The sequence below is a fragment of the Gopherus flavomarginatus genome, chromosome 3 (assembly GCF_025201925.1).
Source record: "Gopherus flavomarginatus isolate rGopFla2 chromosome 3, rGopFla2.mat.asm, whole genome shotgun sequence".
In the NCBI taxonomy this organism is placed as follows: domain Eukaryota; kingdom Metazoa; phylum Chordata; order Testudines; family Testudinidae; genus Gopherus; species Gopherus flavomarginatus.
Window position 1 is genome coordinate 3,313,925 of NC_066619.1, and position 13,552 is coordinate 3,327,476.

General features: G+C 49.8%; 1 protein-coding gene across 1 annotated transcript in view; it reads right to left on the minus strand.

Moving 5' to 3' along the window:
- Positions 1-364: 364 nt before the first annotated feature.
- The window catches only part of DCTN3 (dynactin subunit 3), a 30,656-nt gene continuing 17,468 nt past the window's right edge, over positions 365-13,552 (minus strand). Inside the window, 2 exon segments of the mRNA XM_050943707.1 lie at positions 365-623; positions 1,886-1,967. Of these exon segments, the coding sequence (XP_050799664.1) occupies positions 576-623; positions 1,886-1,967 (130 nt within the window). The 3' untranslated portion in view covers positions 365-575.

Below are 13,552 nucleotides of genomic sequence, written 5' to 3' on the forward strand. Positions count from 1 at the left end.
TGATATAATTCGGATATAATGTGGTAAAGCAGCACTCGGGGGTGGAGGGCGGGGCTGCACGCTTCACTGTATCAAAGCAAGATTGATATAACGCACTTTCACCTATAACACGGTAAGATTTTTTGGCTCCCAAGGACAGCGTTATATTGGGATAGAGGTGTACCTCACTGGTTACTCAGAAGTCCAAATAACACAGTTCCCATAAAGCGCCCAGCCTCAGGCCTCCATCCAGACACACATGTCAAATATATGATGATAAATTCTGAGAATCTTATTTCATCATATAAAAGAAAAGGTTCTCCAAACCCCAGACCCAGGTCAAATGATAACTTTGATCTTACCCAAAATACACGCTTATAGCCAATTCTTATTAACTAAACTAAAATTTATTAAAAAAGAAAAAAGAGAGAATGTTGGTTAAAAGATTAATATACAGACAGACTTGAATTCAATTCCTGCGGTTCAGATACGCAGCAGAGATGAGCTTGTAGTTGCCAAAAGTCCTTTTAGAAATAGTCCAGAGGTTATAGCCCAATGTCCATGTTCAGGGTGATTCCAGACAGTGACTGCGGATCTCAATCCTTATGGCTTAAGGTTTCCCCCTCTTGAAACTTAAAGCAGATCTGAAAAGAAGGATCGTGTCCCAAGGTTTTTATACATTTCCTTAAGCCTTTTGGCCTGAGAAAACAACAGGCTTAACTTTCCTTCTCCCAAACATCATGGCAATTAGCACAGGGTAATTTATCATTAAACAGTTCAGATACAGGTTACCACAACCTTCAAAGAGACACATAGACAATAGTGCTGTTTCCCTCAAGTGTCTTCCTAGATACTAATACTCCTTTTTTTTTTTTGTTATCTTTGAATCAAAGCTATAGCAATAGACAAGACTTGTTTGCTTACATCACCAGGGCCGCTGAGAGCGGGTTCGGGCCCCGGTGAAATAATTTTTTCGGATCTCCCAGCAAAGGTGCACTGGCTAAACAGGGCTGACGAAGCCAGGGAAGCCGGGCCCTGGGCCCCATTCTGGACCACTGGACCCCAGTAATTTGTACCAGCTTCCCCCCTTTTCATCGGCCCTGTACATCACAAGACCTGAGCAAACATCTCCCCTTCTATCTCTAACAATACAGGCTGATTTCAAAGCTCTGTTCATTTACAGATCTTCCTAACCAGTCTCTAAAGTTTGACCATGGGTCAGGTCAGTTTGTGAGTTAATTAACTTTCTGGCCCTGTCATCTTTCAATGAGATATTCTACCACACTCAGAACATTGCAGGCTGATCTAGATTTGATTTTGACAAACAGAGAGGAACTGGTTGAGAATCTGAAAGTGGAAGGCAGCTTAGGTGAAAGTGCTCATGAAATGGTCAAGTTCATGGTTCTAAGGAATGGTAAGAGGAGAACAGCACAATAAAGACAGTGGATTTCAAGAAGGCAACTTTAGCAAACTCCGGGAGTTGGTAGGTACGATCCATGGAAAGCAAGTCTAAGGAGAAAAACAACTGAAGACAGTTGGCAGTTTTTCAGAGACATTACTAAGGGCATAACAGAAAACTATCGCACTGTGTAGGAAAGATAAGTCTGGCAAGAGACCCCACCCTGGCTTAACCAGGGGATCTTCAATGATCTGGAACTCAAAAAAGAGTGGAAACTTGGTCGAACTACAAAGGATGAATATAAACAAACAACACAAGTCTGTGTGGACAAAATGAGAAAGGCCAAGGCACAAAACAAGCTCAAACTAGGCAAAGACATAGAGGGGAACAAGAAAACATTCTACAGATACATGAGAAGCAAGAAGACGACCAAGGACAGGGTAGGCCCATTTCCCCATGAGGGGGAAAAGACAATCACATCAGCTACACCATCAGGGGCTCATTCACCTGCACATCTACCAACGTGATATGTGCCATCATGTGCCAGCAACGCCCCTCTGCCATGTACATTGGCCAAAATGGACAGTCTCTACACAAAGAATAAATGGACACAAATCAGACATCAAGAATTATAACATTCAAAACCAGTCAGAGAACAGTTCAACCTCCCTGGCCACAAGATTACAGACCTAAAAGTCGCAATATTACAACAAAAAAACTTCAAAAAACAGACTCCATTGAGAGACTGCTGAATTGGAATTAATTTGCAAAATGGAGACCATTAAACTAGGCTTGAATAAAGACTGCGTAATGACCCATCCACTCCCAAAGTAAAACTATTTCCCCATGTTTATTGCCCTCCACACACACACACTGTTCCTCACAATTTCTTGTCAACTGCTGCAAATGGACCATTTTGATTACCACTACAAAAAGTTTTTTTCTCTCCTGGTAATAGCTCACCTTAACTGATCACTCACTCTTGTTAGAGTGTGTATGGTAACACCCACAGTTTCATGTCCTCTGCATATATATATCTTCCTGCTGTATTCAGCCGATGAAGTGGGCTGTACCATAGGAAGCTTATGCCCAAATAAATTTGTTAGTCTCTAAGGTGCCACAAGGACTCCTGTTCTAATAACAGAAGATGTGGAAATGGCAGAGGTGCTTAATGACGTCTTTGTTTTGGTTTTCATCAAGGAGGTTGGTGGCGATGGGATGTCTAACGTAGTGAATACCAGTGAAAATAAGGTAGGGTGAGAGGCTAAAATAGGGAAAGAACAAGTTAAAAATGACTTAGACAAGTTAGATGTCTTCAAGTCACCGGGGCCTGATGAAATGCATCCTAGGATACTCAAGCAGCTGACTGAGGAGATATCTGAGCCATCAGCGATTATATTTGAAAAGTCATGGAAGATGGAAGACATTCCAGAAGACTGGAAAACGGCAAAAATAGTGCCCAAAACCCGCCTCCCCAAACTCCACCCCTCCACCTGCCTAAGGCTGTGGGAGGGAGTTTGGGTTCTGGGTGCAGGCTCTGGGATGGAGTTTGGGTGGGGGAGGAGGTCTGGGGTGCAGGCCATGGGCTGGAGCAGAGGATTAGGGTGCAGGATTGGTGAGAGGTTGGATTCTGGGAGGGAGTTTGGGTTCTGGGTGCAGGCTCTGGATGGAGTTTGGGTGTAGGCTCTGGGCTTGGACAAGGGATGGGAGTGCAGGAGGGGGTGAGGGATGCAGGGTCTGGGAGGGAGTTTGGGTGCTGGGTGCAGGCTCCAAGCTAGGGCAGGGAGTGGGTGTGCAGGAGGGGGTGGGGGGTGCAGGCATTGGGACTGAGTTTGGGTGCTGGCTCTGGGCTGCGGGAGAGGGGATGCAGGCTCTGGGAGGGGGTGGGAGGGTGCAGTGCTTACCTGGGGCTCCTAGGCAGGGCAGGCTGCTAACCCCAGGCACTGCCCCTGCAGCTTCCCATTGGCCGCAGGAGCACTTGGGGTGAGACACAGACCTACCCCGCCCAGGGGCTGCAGGGAGGGACTGGCAGCCACGTGGAGCGAGCAGGGAGGAAGCCGCTCAGCTCCACTGCGCTGCTGGTGGTCAGTGGGGGCCCTGGGCTGTTTTAAATGGCCCAGGGGATGTGTGGGAGAGACCTGGCCCCAAACACTGCTGGAGCTGGGCTCCAGGCCAGGAATATTCCTGGTGCCTGGGCACCATGGGTCCATAGGACTCGCTGCTCATGAGGGAATTACAGCCCAGTCAGCTTAACCTCTGTACCAAGAAAGATAATGGAGCAAATAATTAAGCTGTCAATTTGCAAACCTCTAGAAGATAATAAGGTGATAAGTAACAATCACTATGGATTTGTTAAGAACAAAAGCTTTCTTTGACTGGGTAACAAGCCTTGTGGATAGGGGGAATTGGTAGACATGGTATATCTTGATTTTAAAAAAGCTTTTGATACTGTCTCCCGTGACTTTCTCATAAACAAACTAGGGAAATGCAACCTAGATGGAGCTACTATAGGTGGGTGCATAACTGGTTGGAAGGAAAACCATTCCCAGAGAGCAGTTATCAGAGGTTCACAGTCAAGCTGGAAGGGCATAATGAGTGGGGTCCCGCAGGGATCAGTTCTGGGTCTGGTTCTGTTCAGTATTTTCATCAATGATTCAGATAATGGCATAGAGAGTGCACTTGTAAAAGTTTGTGGATGATACCAAGTTGGGAGGGGTTGCAAGTGCTTTGGATGATAGGATTAAAATTCAAAATGATCTGGACAAACTGGAGAAATGGTCTGAAGTATATAGGATGAAATTCAATAAGGACAAATGCAAAGTGCTCCACTTAGGCAGGAACAATCAGGCCTGGTCTACACTACGCGTTTAAACCAATTTTAGCAGCGTTAAACCGATTTAAAGCTGTACCTGTCCACACAACGAGGCCCTTTATTTCGATATAAAGGGCTCTTTAAATCGGTTTCTGTACTCCTCCCCAACGAGAGGAGTAGCGCTAAAATCGGTATCATCATATCGGCTTAGGGTTAGTGTGGCCGCAAATCGACGGTATTGGCCTCCGGGCGGTATCCCACAGTGCTCCACTGTGACCGCTCTGGACAGCAATCCAAACTCGGATGCACTGGCCAGGTAGACAGGAAAAGCCCTGCGAACTTTTGAATTGCATTTCCTGTTTGCCCAGCGTGGAGCTCTGATCAGCACGGGTGGCGATGCAGTCCCAAATCCAAAAAGAGCTCCACCATGGACCGTACGGGAGATACTGGATCTGATCGCTGTATGGGGAGACAAATCTGTTCTATCAGAGCTCCGTTACAGAAGACGAAATGACAAAGCATTTGAAAAAATCTCCAGGCTGTGATACAGAGTCCACAGCACAGTGCTGTGTGACAAGCGTAACGGAAAGTCAAAGAATCAAATGGACGCTCATGGAGGGAGGGAGGGGGTACCGAGGACTCCAGCTATCCCACAGTCCCCAGCAGTCTCCAAAAAGCATTTGCATTCTTGGCTGAGCTCCCAATGCCTGTAGGGTCAAACATATTGTCCGGGGTGGTTCAGGGTCTGTCTCGTCAATTTACCCCTCCTCCCCCTCCGTGATAGAAAAGGGGGAAAAATCATTTCTTGACTGTTTTATATGTCACCCTATGTATACTGCATGCTGCTGGTAGACACGGTGCTGCAGCAGTAAACAGTAGCATCCTCTCTCCTCCCCTCCCCGATGGCAGACGGTACAGTGCAGTAGGACTGATAGCCGTCCTGTTCATGAGCCCGTGAGTGCTCCTGGCTGGCCTCAGGTGAGGCCGGCCAGGGGCGCCTGGGTAAAAATAGGAATGATTCCTGGTCATTCCCAGTAGATGGTACAGAACGGCTGGTAACCGTCCTCATCATAGCAACTGGGGGCTGAGCTCCATCAGCCCCCTCCCTTTCATGTGTAAAGAAAAGATTCTGTACTGCCTGGACTATCATAGCAGCGGGATGCTGGGCTCCTCTCCCCCACACCGCTTAATGTCCTGCCTGGACTATCATAGCAGCTGGAGGCTGCCTCCCCCTCATTTTATCTCACTAAAAAGTCAGTGTTTCTTATTCCTGCATTCTTTATTACTTCATCACACAAATGGGGGGACACTGCCACGGTAGCCCAGGAGGGTTGGGGGAGGAGGGAAGCAACGGGTGGGGTTGTTGCAGGAGCACCCCCTAGAATGGCATGCAGCTCATCATTTCTGCGGATCTGACATGGAGCGGCTGTGCTCTCTGGTACACTGGTTCTCTAGTACACTTGCCCCATATTCTAGGCAGGACTGACCATTTTTAGATACTATAAAGGAGGGATTGACTTGGGGAGTCATTCCCATTTTTGTCTTTGCGCCCCCGGCCGACCTCAGCCGGGGCACCCATGACAGCAGCAGATGGTACAGAACGACAGATAACTGTCATCTCATTGCCAATTTACAATGGCACAGCAGACGGTACAGAACGACTGATAACCGTCTCTGCTGTCATGCAAAGGCAAATGAATGCTGCTGTGTAGCGCTGCAGTACCGCGTCTGTTAGCAACATCCAGTAGATATACAGTGACAGTAAAAAAAAGCTGAATGGGCTCCATAGTTGCCGTGCTATGGCGTCTGCCAGGGCAATCCAGGGAAAAAGGGCGCGAAATGATTGCCTGCCGTTGCTTTCCCGGAGGAAGGATTGAGTGACAACATTTACCCAGAACCACCTGCGACAACGATTTTTGCCCCATCAGTCACTGGGATCTCAACCCAGAATTCCAAGGGGCAGGGGAGACTGTGGAAACTATGGGATAGCTACGGGATAGCTACCCACAGTGCAACGCTCCAGAAATCGACGCTAGCCTTGGTACATGGATGCACACCGCCGAATTAATGTGCTTAGTGTGGCCGCATGCACTCGACTTTATACAATCTGTTTTACAAAACCGGTTTATGTAAAATCTGAATAATCCCGTAGTGTAGACGTACCCCCTGTTGCGCACACACAAATGGGCAATGACAGCCTAGGAAGGAGCACTGCAGAAAGGGATCTGGGGGTCATAGTGGATCACAAGCTAAATATGAGTCAACAGTTTAACACTGTTGCAAAAGAAAGCAAACATCATTCTGGGCTGTATTAGCAGGAGTGTTGTAAGAAAGACACGAGAAGTAATTCTTCCGCTCTACTCCGTGCTGATTAGGCCGCAACGAAAGTATTGTGTCCAGTTCTGGGCACCACATTTTAGGAAGGATGTGGACAAATTGGAGAAAGTCCAGAGAATAGCAATAAAAATGATGAAAGGTCTAGAAAACATGAGCTAGGAGGGAAGATTGAAAAAATTGGGTTTGTCTAGTCTGGAGAAGAGAAGACAGAGGGGACATGATAACAGTTTTCAAGTATGTAAAAGGTTGTTACAAGGAAGAGGAAGAAAAATTATTTTTCTTAACCTCTGAGGCTAGGACAAGAAGCAATGGGCTTAAATTGCAGCAAGGGCGGTTTAGGTTGGACATTAGGAAAAACTTCCTGTCAGGATGGTTAAGCACTGGAATAAATTGCCCAGGGAGGTTGTGGATTCTCCATTGCTGGAGGTTTTTAAGAGCAGCTTAGACAAACACCTAGCAGGGATAGTCTAGATCAGTGCATCTCAAACTTTTGTACTGGTGACCCCTTTCACATAGCAAGCCTCTGAGTGCAACCCCATTACAAATTAAAACACTTTAAAATATATTGAACACCATTATAAATGCTGGAGGCAAAGCGGGTTTTGGTGTGGAGGCTGAAAGCTCACGACACCCCATATAATAACCTTGCGACCCCCTGAGGGTTCCTGACTCATTCATTTGAGAACCCCTGGTCTAGATAATACTTAGTCCTGCCTTGAGTGTAAGGGACTGGATGACCTCTTGATGGCACTGCCAGTTCTAGGATTCTAGGATTCTGGAGAATCCCAACTTCCCACCCCCCCTGTCTGCCCAGGGAGCAGAGCCACAGGCAGGGCGAATGGCTCCTCATAGGGGACCCTCCCCCAGGTCACCCAGCCCGTCAGCATTCAAATAAAGTCATCCCTTGCTCTCCCATCCCCCATGCAGAAAGTCTATGACATTCTCAGGTCAATCCCCCCCGCTTCCTACTGCGTCACAAGGGGTTAGATGTGCCTGAGCCCAGGAGAGTCCAACAGGACATGTGGGAGCCCTTTTGCCACCCCCTGTGCCCCCAAGGAGCTGGCTGGGTGCCTGCTTCCCTCTGAAAGGTCTGTCACAATGTCACATACTCACTCCTGGAGCCGGAGCTCCAGGCTGCCTCCCTGGGGGCACAGAGGATGATACAGCCTCTCTGCCTTGGTCAAACCTCATTTCACCCCTTATGCCCTGTCTGCCTGCAGATATCACAGCTCAGTCCCTGAGTCCCTTGGAGAAGGTCTGCCTCCATCAGCCGCTACCCCATCTCTGGGTTTACCTGAGTCCCACTTCTGGGCGGCCTCCACGGGTTCCCTTGCCCCAGCCATGCTTAGGCCATTCCCGTTGGGCCTCTTTCCATAGCAAGACCTAAGGCCCACAAACTGCCCTCCACAGGTCTTTGGGCTTCCTGTCCACTAACCGCATTGTCAGGTCCCGAGGACAGATCTCACAGCTGCTCTGGCCCACCCAGGTTATACAGCTGTGCCAGCGCAGTGACCTCGGCACCCTTACCCCATTTGTGGAGAGATTCTCTAAGCAGCGTGGTGACTTCCATGCAGGTCAGACTCGGGGTCTTTTGCATACCCCGAAACCTCTTCCTCCACACCTCTGGGGTCAGCTCAAACTGACAGCAGAGCTCTTTTAAACAGTCCATAGTACCCAGTGTCCACTCCGTCCCTCTGGCTGTGCAACTCTCTGGCTTTGGGGCCAAGTAGGGAGTGAGTCAGCGGAGTTGGTCCGCAAGGTGAATCTGGCCTTCCCTCAAGGGCAGTGAAGTCACATCTATATCCCTCTCGACCTTAAACTGGCACAACAATCTGGTATCTAGGGTCCCTGCAGAATTGGTCCTTCCCCATTTCCCCCTTGGGGGGGGTCCTCTTGCCCCTCCACTTCTCCATCTCCTGTTTATGCTTCCGCTGCTTCGCCTCATGCTATCACTGCTCCTCCCAATCCTCTAGCTCCTTGGCTTCAGATCCAACTCTACCCAGCTCAGATCTGTCGATGAGGAGCCGGGTCGTGAAGACCCCCTGCTGGACAGGGAACGTGGTCTGGAGGATGCCCTGCTGCTGCCATCTCCGTCACTCTCAGTTCCCCTTGGAGCCCCACTTGGGTCTGAAACCTGCTGCTTAGCCTGCTCATCCTTCTCTGTGAGCTGCACCTTGTTGAGAGTCCCAATACCTAACTCTCTCCCCTTGCACAGGTTTGTGATGTCCGTTAGGAAGGGGGTTATTTGCCATGTTCTTGCGGTTTCCTCTGCCAAGCCTTGTTTTACTGCTGCAAGTCACTGACTGTAAAATGCAACTTGGGCATTCAGCATCCCACCTCCGTCACCAATCCACAGGATCGGTGCTATGGCCCCCGCTTTGGAACCAGATGCCCCAGTGCCTGGATTTGCCATTGTCTTCATGGACTCTCCATTGATCCAGGCCCCCAAGCCCGAGACAGCTAGGTCCCATTCACACCTCAAAGAAAGTGTCTTTCCCCACCGTTTTGTTAACAATGCAGCACGCAGGGGAACCCAGGGTGCACACAGCACTCAGAGAAAATATTTACAGAAAATTCCCATGCTGTCACAGCTGGGTTACTGACCTCTGCTTAGAACAACTCCCGGCCGCAGAGCCTGGGCGCTTGGAATGAGCCCAGGTTACAATCACTCTCCCCCTTGTCAGCTTAACTCAGGGGTGGGCAAACTACGGCCTGCAGGCCAGATCTAGCCCCTCAGGGCTTTGGATCCGGCCCACGGGATTGCCCCCCATGGCACCGTGGGTCCCGCGCCGCTCTCAGAAGCGGCTGGCACCACTTCCCTGCAGCCCCCAGGCAGGGGGCTCCATGCATTGCCCTTGGCTCCAGGCTCTGCCCCCCACAGCTCCCATTGGCTGGGAACAGGGAACCACAACCAATGGGAGCTTCGGGGGAGGTACTTGGAGGCACAGCAAGGACAGTGCATATAAATCCCTTCGCCCCCCTGGGGCTGCAGCGCTTCCTGGAGTGGCACGGGGCCGAGGACAGGGCAGGCGGGTGGGCATGGAGTCTGGCCTGGCCCGGTGCGCACCGCTGCCACCCCGGAGCTGCTTTAGGTAAGCAGCATCGGGCTGGAGCCCAAAACCCTCCTGCCCCCCTGTCATAAACAGATGGTTAAGGGTTAATGCCTCTTTTACCTGTAAAGGGTTAAGAAGCTCAGTGAACCTGACTGACACCTGCCCAGAGGACCAATAAGGGGACAAGATACTTTCAAATCTTGGTGGGGGGAAGTCTTTGTTTGTGCTCTTTGTTTGGGGGGTTGTTCACTTTTGGGGCTAAGAGGGACCAGAGTCCATCCAGGCTCTCCAAATCTTTCTGAATCAGTCTCTCATGTTTCAAACTTGTAAGTAACAGCCAGGCAAGGCATGTTAGCCTTATTTTTGTTTTCTCAACTTGTAAATGTTCCTTTTTGCTGAGAGGATTTTACCTCTGTTTGCTCTAACTTTGAACATAAGGCTAGAGGGGGTTCCTCTGGGCTATATGAATCTGATTACCTTGTAAAGTATTTTCCATCCTGATTTTACAGAGATGATTTTTACCTTTCTTTTCTTTAATTAAAAGCCTTTTTTTCTTAATACCTGATTGATTTTTCCTTGTTTTTAGATCCAAGGGGATTGGATCTGGACTCACCAGGGATTGGTGGGGAGAAAGGAGGGGGGATGGTTAACTTCTCCTTGTTTTAAGATCCAAGGGGTTTGGATCTGTGTTCACCAGGGAATTGGTAAAGCCTCTCAAGGTTACCCAGGGAGGGGAAAGTTTTGGGGGGACAGGGAGTGATCCAGACACTGAAAATTCTGGATAGTGGCAATACTACCAGATCTAAGCTAGTAATTAACCTTAGAAGTGTCCACGCAGGTCCCCACATCTGTACCCTAAAGTTCAGAGTGGGGAAGGAACCTTGACAACCCCACCCCCACAAATCCCTGCCTGTACCCTGCGCCTCTCCTGCACCCCAACCCCTGCCCTGAGCCCCCTCATACACCCTGCACCACTCCTGCACCCCAACCCTTGCCCTGAGCCCCCTCGTACACCCTGCACCCCGCCGAGCCCCCTCATAAATCCCACACCCCTCCTGCACCCCAACCCCCTGCCCTGAGCTCCCTCGTACACCCCGCACCCCTCCTGCACCGCAACCCCTTGCCATGAGCACCCTCATACACTCTGCACCCCTCCTGCACCCCAACCCCATCCTGAGCCCCCTGCTGCACCCCAACCCCTGCCCTGAGCCCCCTCCTGCACCCCGAACCCCCTCCCACACACCATACTGCCTCCTGCACCCCAATCACCTGCCCTGGCCCTGCATACAATTTCCCCACCAAGATGTGGCCCTTGGCCCAAAAAGTTTGCCCACTCCTGGCTTAGCTGGACTGGTTCACTGGACCAACCAAGCGCTGCCCCAGCTTCCAGCACAGCCAGGTGAGCAAGCATCTAGCACTCTGTCATTCAGAGGGGTGCACACTCAGGGGTGGGATGAGAACGGCCACACTGGGTCAGACCAAAGGTCCATCCAGCCCAGTATCCTGTCTGCCAACAGTGGCCAGTGCCAGATGCCCCAGAGGGAATGAACAGAACAGGTAACCATCAAGTGATCCAGCCCCTATCGCCCATTCCCAGCTTCTGGCAAACAGAGGCTAGGGACACCACCCCTTCCCATCCTGGCTAATAGCCATTGATGGACCTATCCTCCATGAACCTACCTAGTTCTTTTTTGAACCCTGTTATAGTCTTGGTCTTCACAACATCCTCTGGCAAAGAGTTCCACAGGCTGACTGTGCGTTGTGTGAAGAAATACGTCCTTTTGTTTGTTTTAAATCTGCTGCCTATTCATTTCATTTGACGACCCCTAGTTCATGTTTTATGAGTAAACAACACTTCCTTATCTACTTTCTCCACACCAGTCATGATTTTATAGACCTCTATCATATCTCCCCTTAGCCGTCTCTTTTCCAAGCTGAAAATCCCAGTCTGATTAATCTCTCCTCATACAGAAGCTGTTCTCCATACTCTTAATCATTTTTGTTGCTCTTTTCTGAACCTTTTCTAATTCCAATATATCTTTTCCAAGATGGGGCAATCACATCTGCACACAGCATTCAAGATGTGGGTGTACCATGGATTTATATAGAGGCAACGTGATATTTTCTGTCTTGTTATCTATCCCGTTCTTAATGATTCCCAACACTGTTTGCTTTTTTGACTGCTGCTCTCCTAAATCTCCTCTAAGGACACCTCAAACCAGAGCACTTCCTTAGATTTGTCACTTAAAAAGAATGGCTCAGATTTAGGCATCTCTCTTCTATGCTCAGACTGAAATGGATAACTTCCACCCAGGGAGCTAATGTTTCAACCAAAACCCCGACCTCACATGTCTCTTCCCCCTACCGTATCTACCACCAGTGGTGACCAAGTTACTTAAAGATACTAGGGAAGCAATATGAAGTATAAACAATCAGGTATTAATTAAAACAGGATCTCAAAGCAATAAGCAAAGTACAAACAAATTGGGTGTTAAACCCCACAAGATTGGCCTGAAGCCAGGGACTCCCCCCCCCCCCCAAACAATACAGGTAGGTATGAACAGATAAACCAGAACATCACCATATCTATGTCCTGCAGACACTCAGCAGAACTAGAACCACACACACAGACCAGGACCACAAGGAACTACCGGAACAGAATCAGGAAACAGCAGAAGCAGCAAAGAATCCTGTGGCACCTCATAGACTAACAGACGTTTTGGAGCATGAGCTTTTGTGGGTGAATACCCACTTTGTCACATGCATCTGAGGAAGTGGGTATTCACCCACGAAAGCTCATGCTCCAAAATGTCTGTTAGTCTATAAGGTGCCACAGGATTCTTTGCTGCTTTTACAGATCCAGACTAACACGGCTACCCCTCTGATACAGGAAACAGCAGGTAACAGGTAAGCAGGAATTTTTTCTTCGCTTGACACTAGTCTTGGCTAGGACACAACAGGCTCTGGGCTGTCACTTGGGGAGGAGGGTGCTGGGTGCCAGAGGTGGATTAGAGGTTTGGGGCCTCTGAGCCAGAGCAAGTGGGGGCCCCCACCACCCATTCCACCTGCAGTTCCCTCCTGCCTGCCCTGCAGCGCTCCTTCCGGGAGCGGGTCAGGGTGCAGGGGTGCCCACTTTTCCAGGGGCTCCCCAATTGGCTGGGGTCCAGCGCACAGGCCCCGACCAGTATGAAACTGGGAAATGACCTTCGGCAGAAATGCCAGGTGCAGGCACAACAACTGAACCGTGTCCAAGGTGAGTACCCTGATCTCACGCATCCTGTGGCTTGAAGCTACAGCAACCAAGCAGAAGGGACCACCAGGAAGCCAAGGGTTCTAAGGGAGGACCCATGAGCCTTGACAGCACAAGATTCAGGTCCCAAAGGGAAAACGGGGTCCCAGACGTGCAGGTAGAAGTGCTCCAGACCTTTTAAGAACCGCGCTGTCACAGAATGGGCGAAGACCAACCTGCCTTGAAACTGAGGGTGGAAAGGGGAAATGGCCACCATGTGGACCTTGACTGAAGGAAGCGACAGGCCCTGGAGCTTAAGGTGCAGCAAACAGTCCAGGAGGTCCTGCAGCAGGGCCTCTTCAGCCCGAATGTGCCAATCTGAGGCCCAACACATGAACTGTTTCCTCCTTGTCAAGTAGGTTGCTCTTGTGGAGGGTTTTCTGCTGCCCAGAAAAACCTATTGGACACCAGCAGAAAGTACCTGTTCGAACTTAGCCATGCAGTAGCCAAGCTTTTCAAGTGAAGCACTACCAGGTTCAGATGCAGCAGATTGCAGTGGTTCTGGGACAGAGGCAGCTGCAGTGGGGAGGCTGACAAAAGGCTCAGCAGCACTCTGAACCAGTGTTGGCAAGATCACGTCAGGGCTATCAGGATGACATTTGCTTTCTCCTGCTTCACCTTTAGCAGTATCTTGTGGATCAACGGCACTGGTGGAAAGGCTGTCATGGAGCTGGGGGAGACAA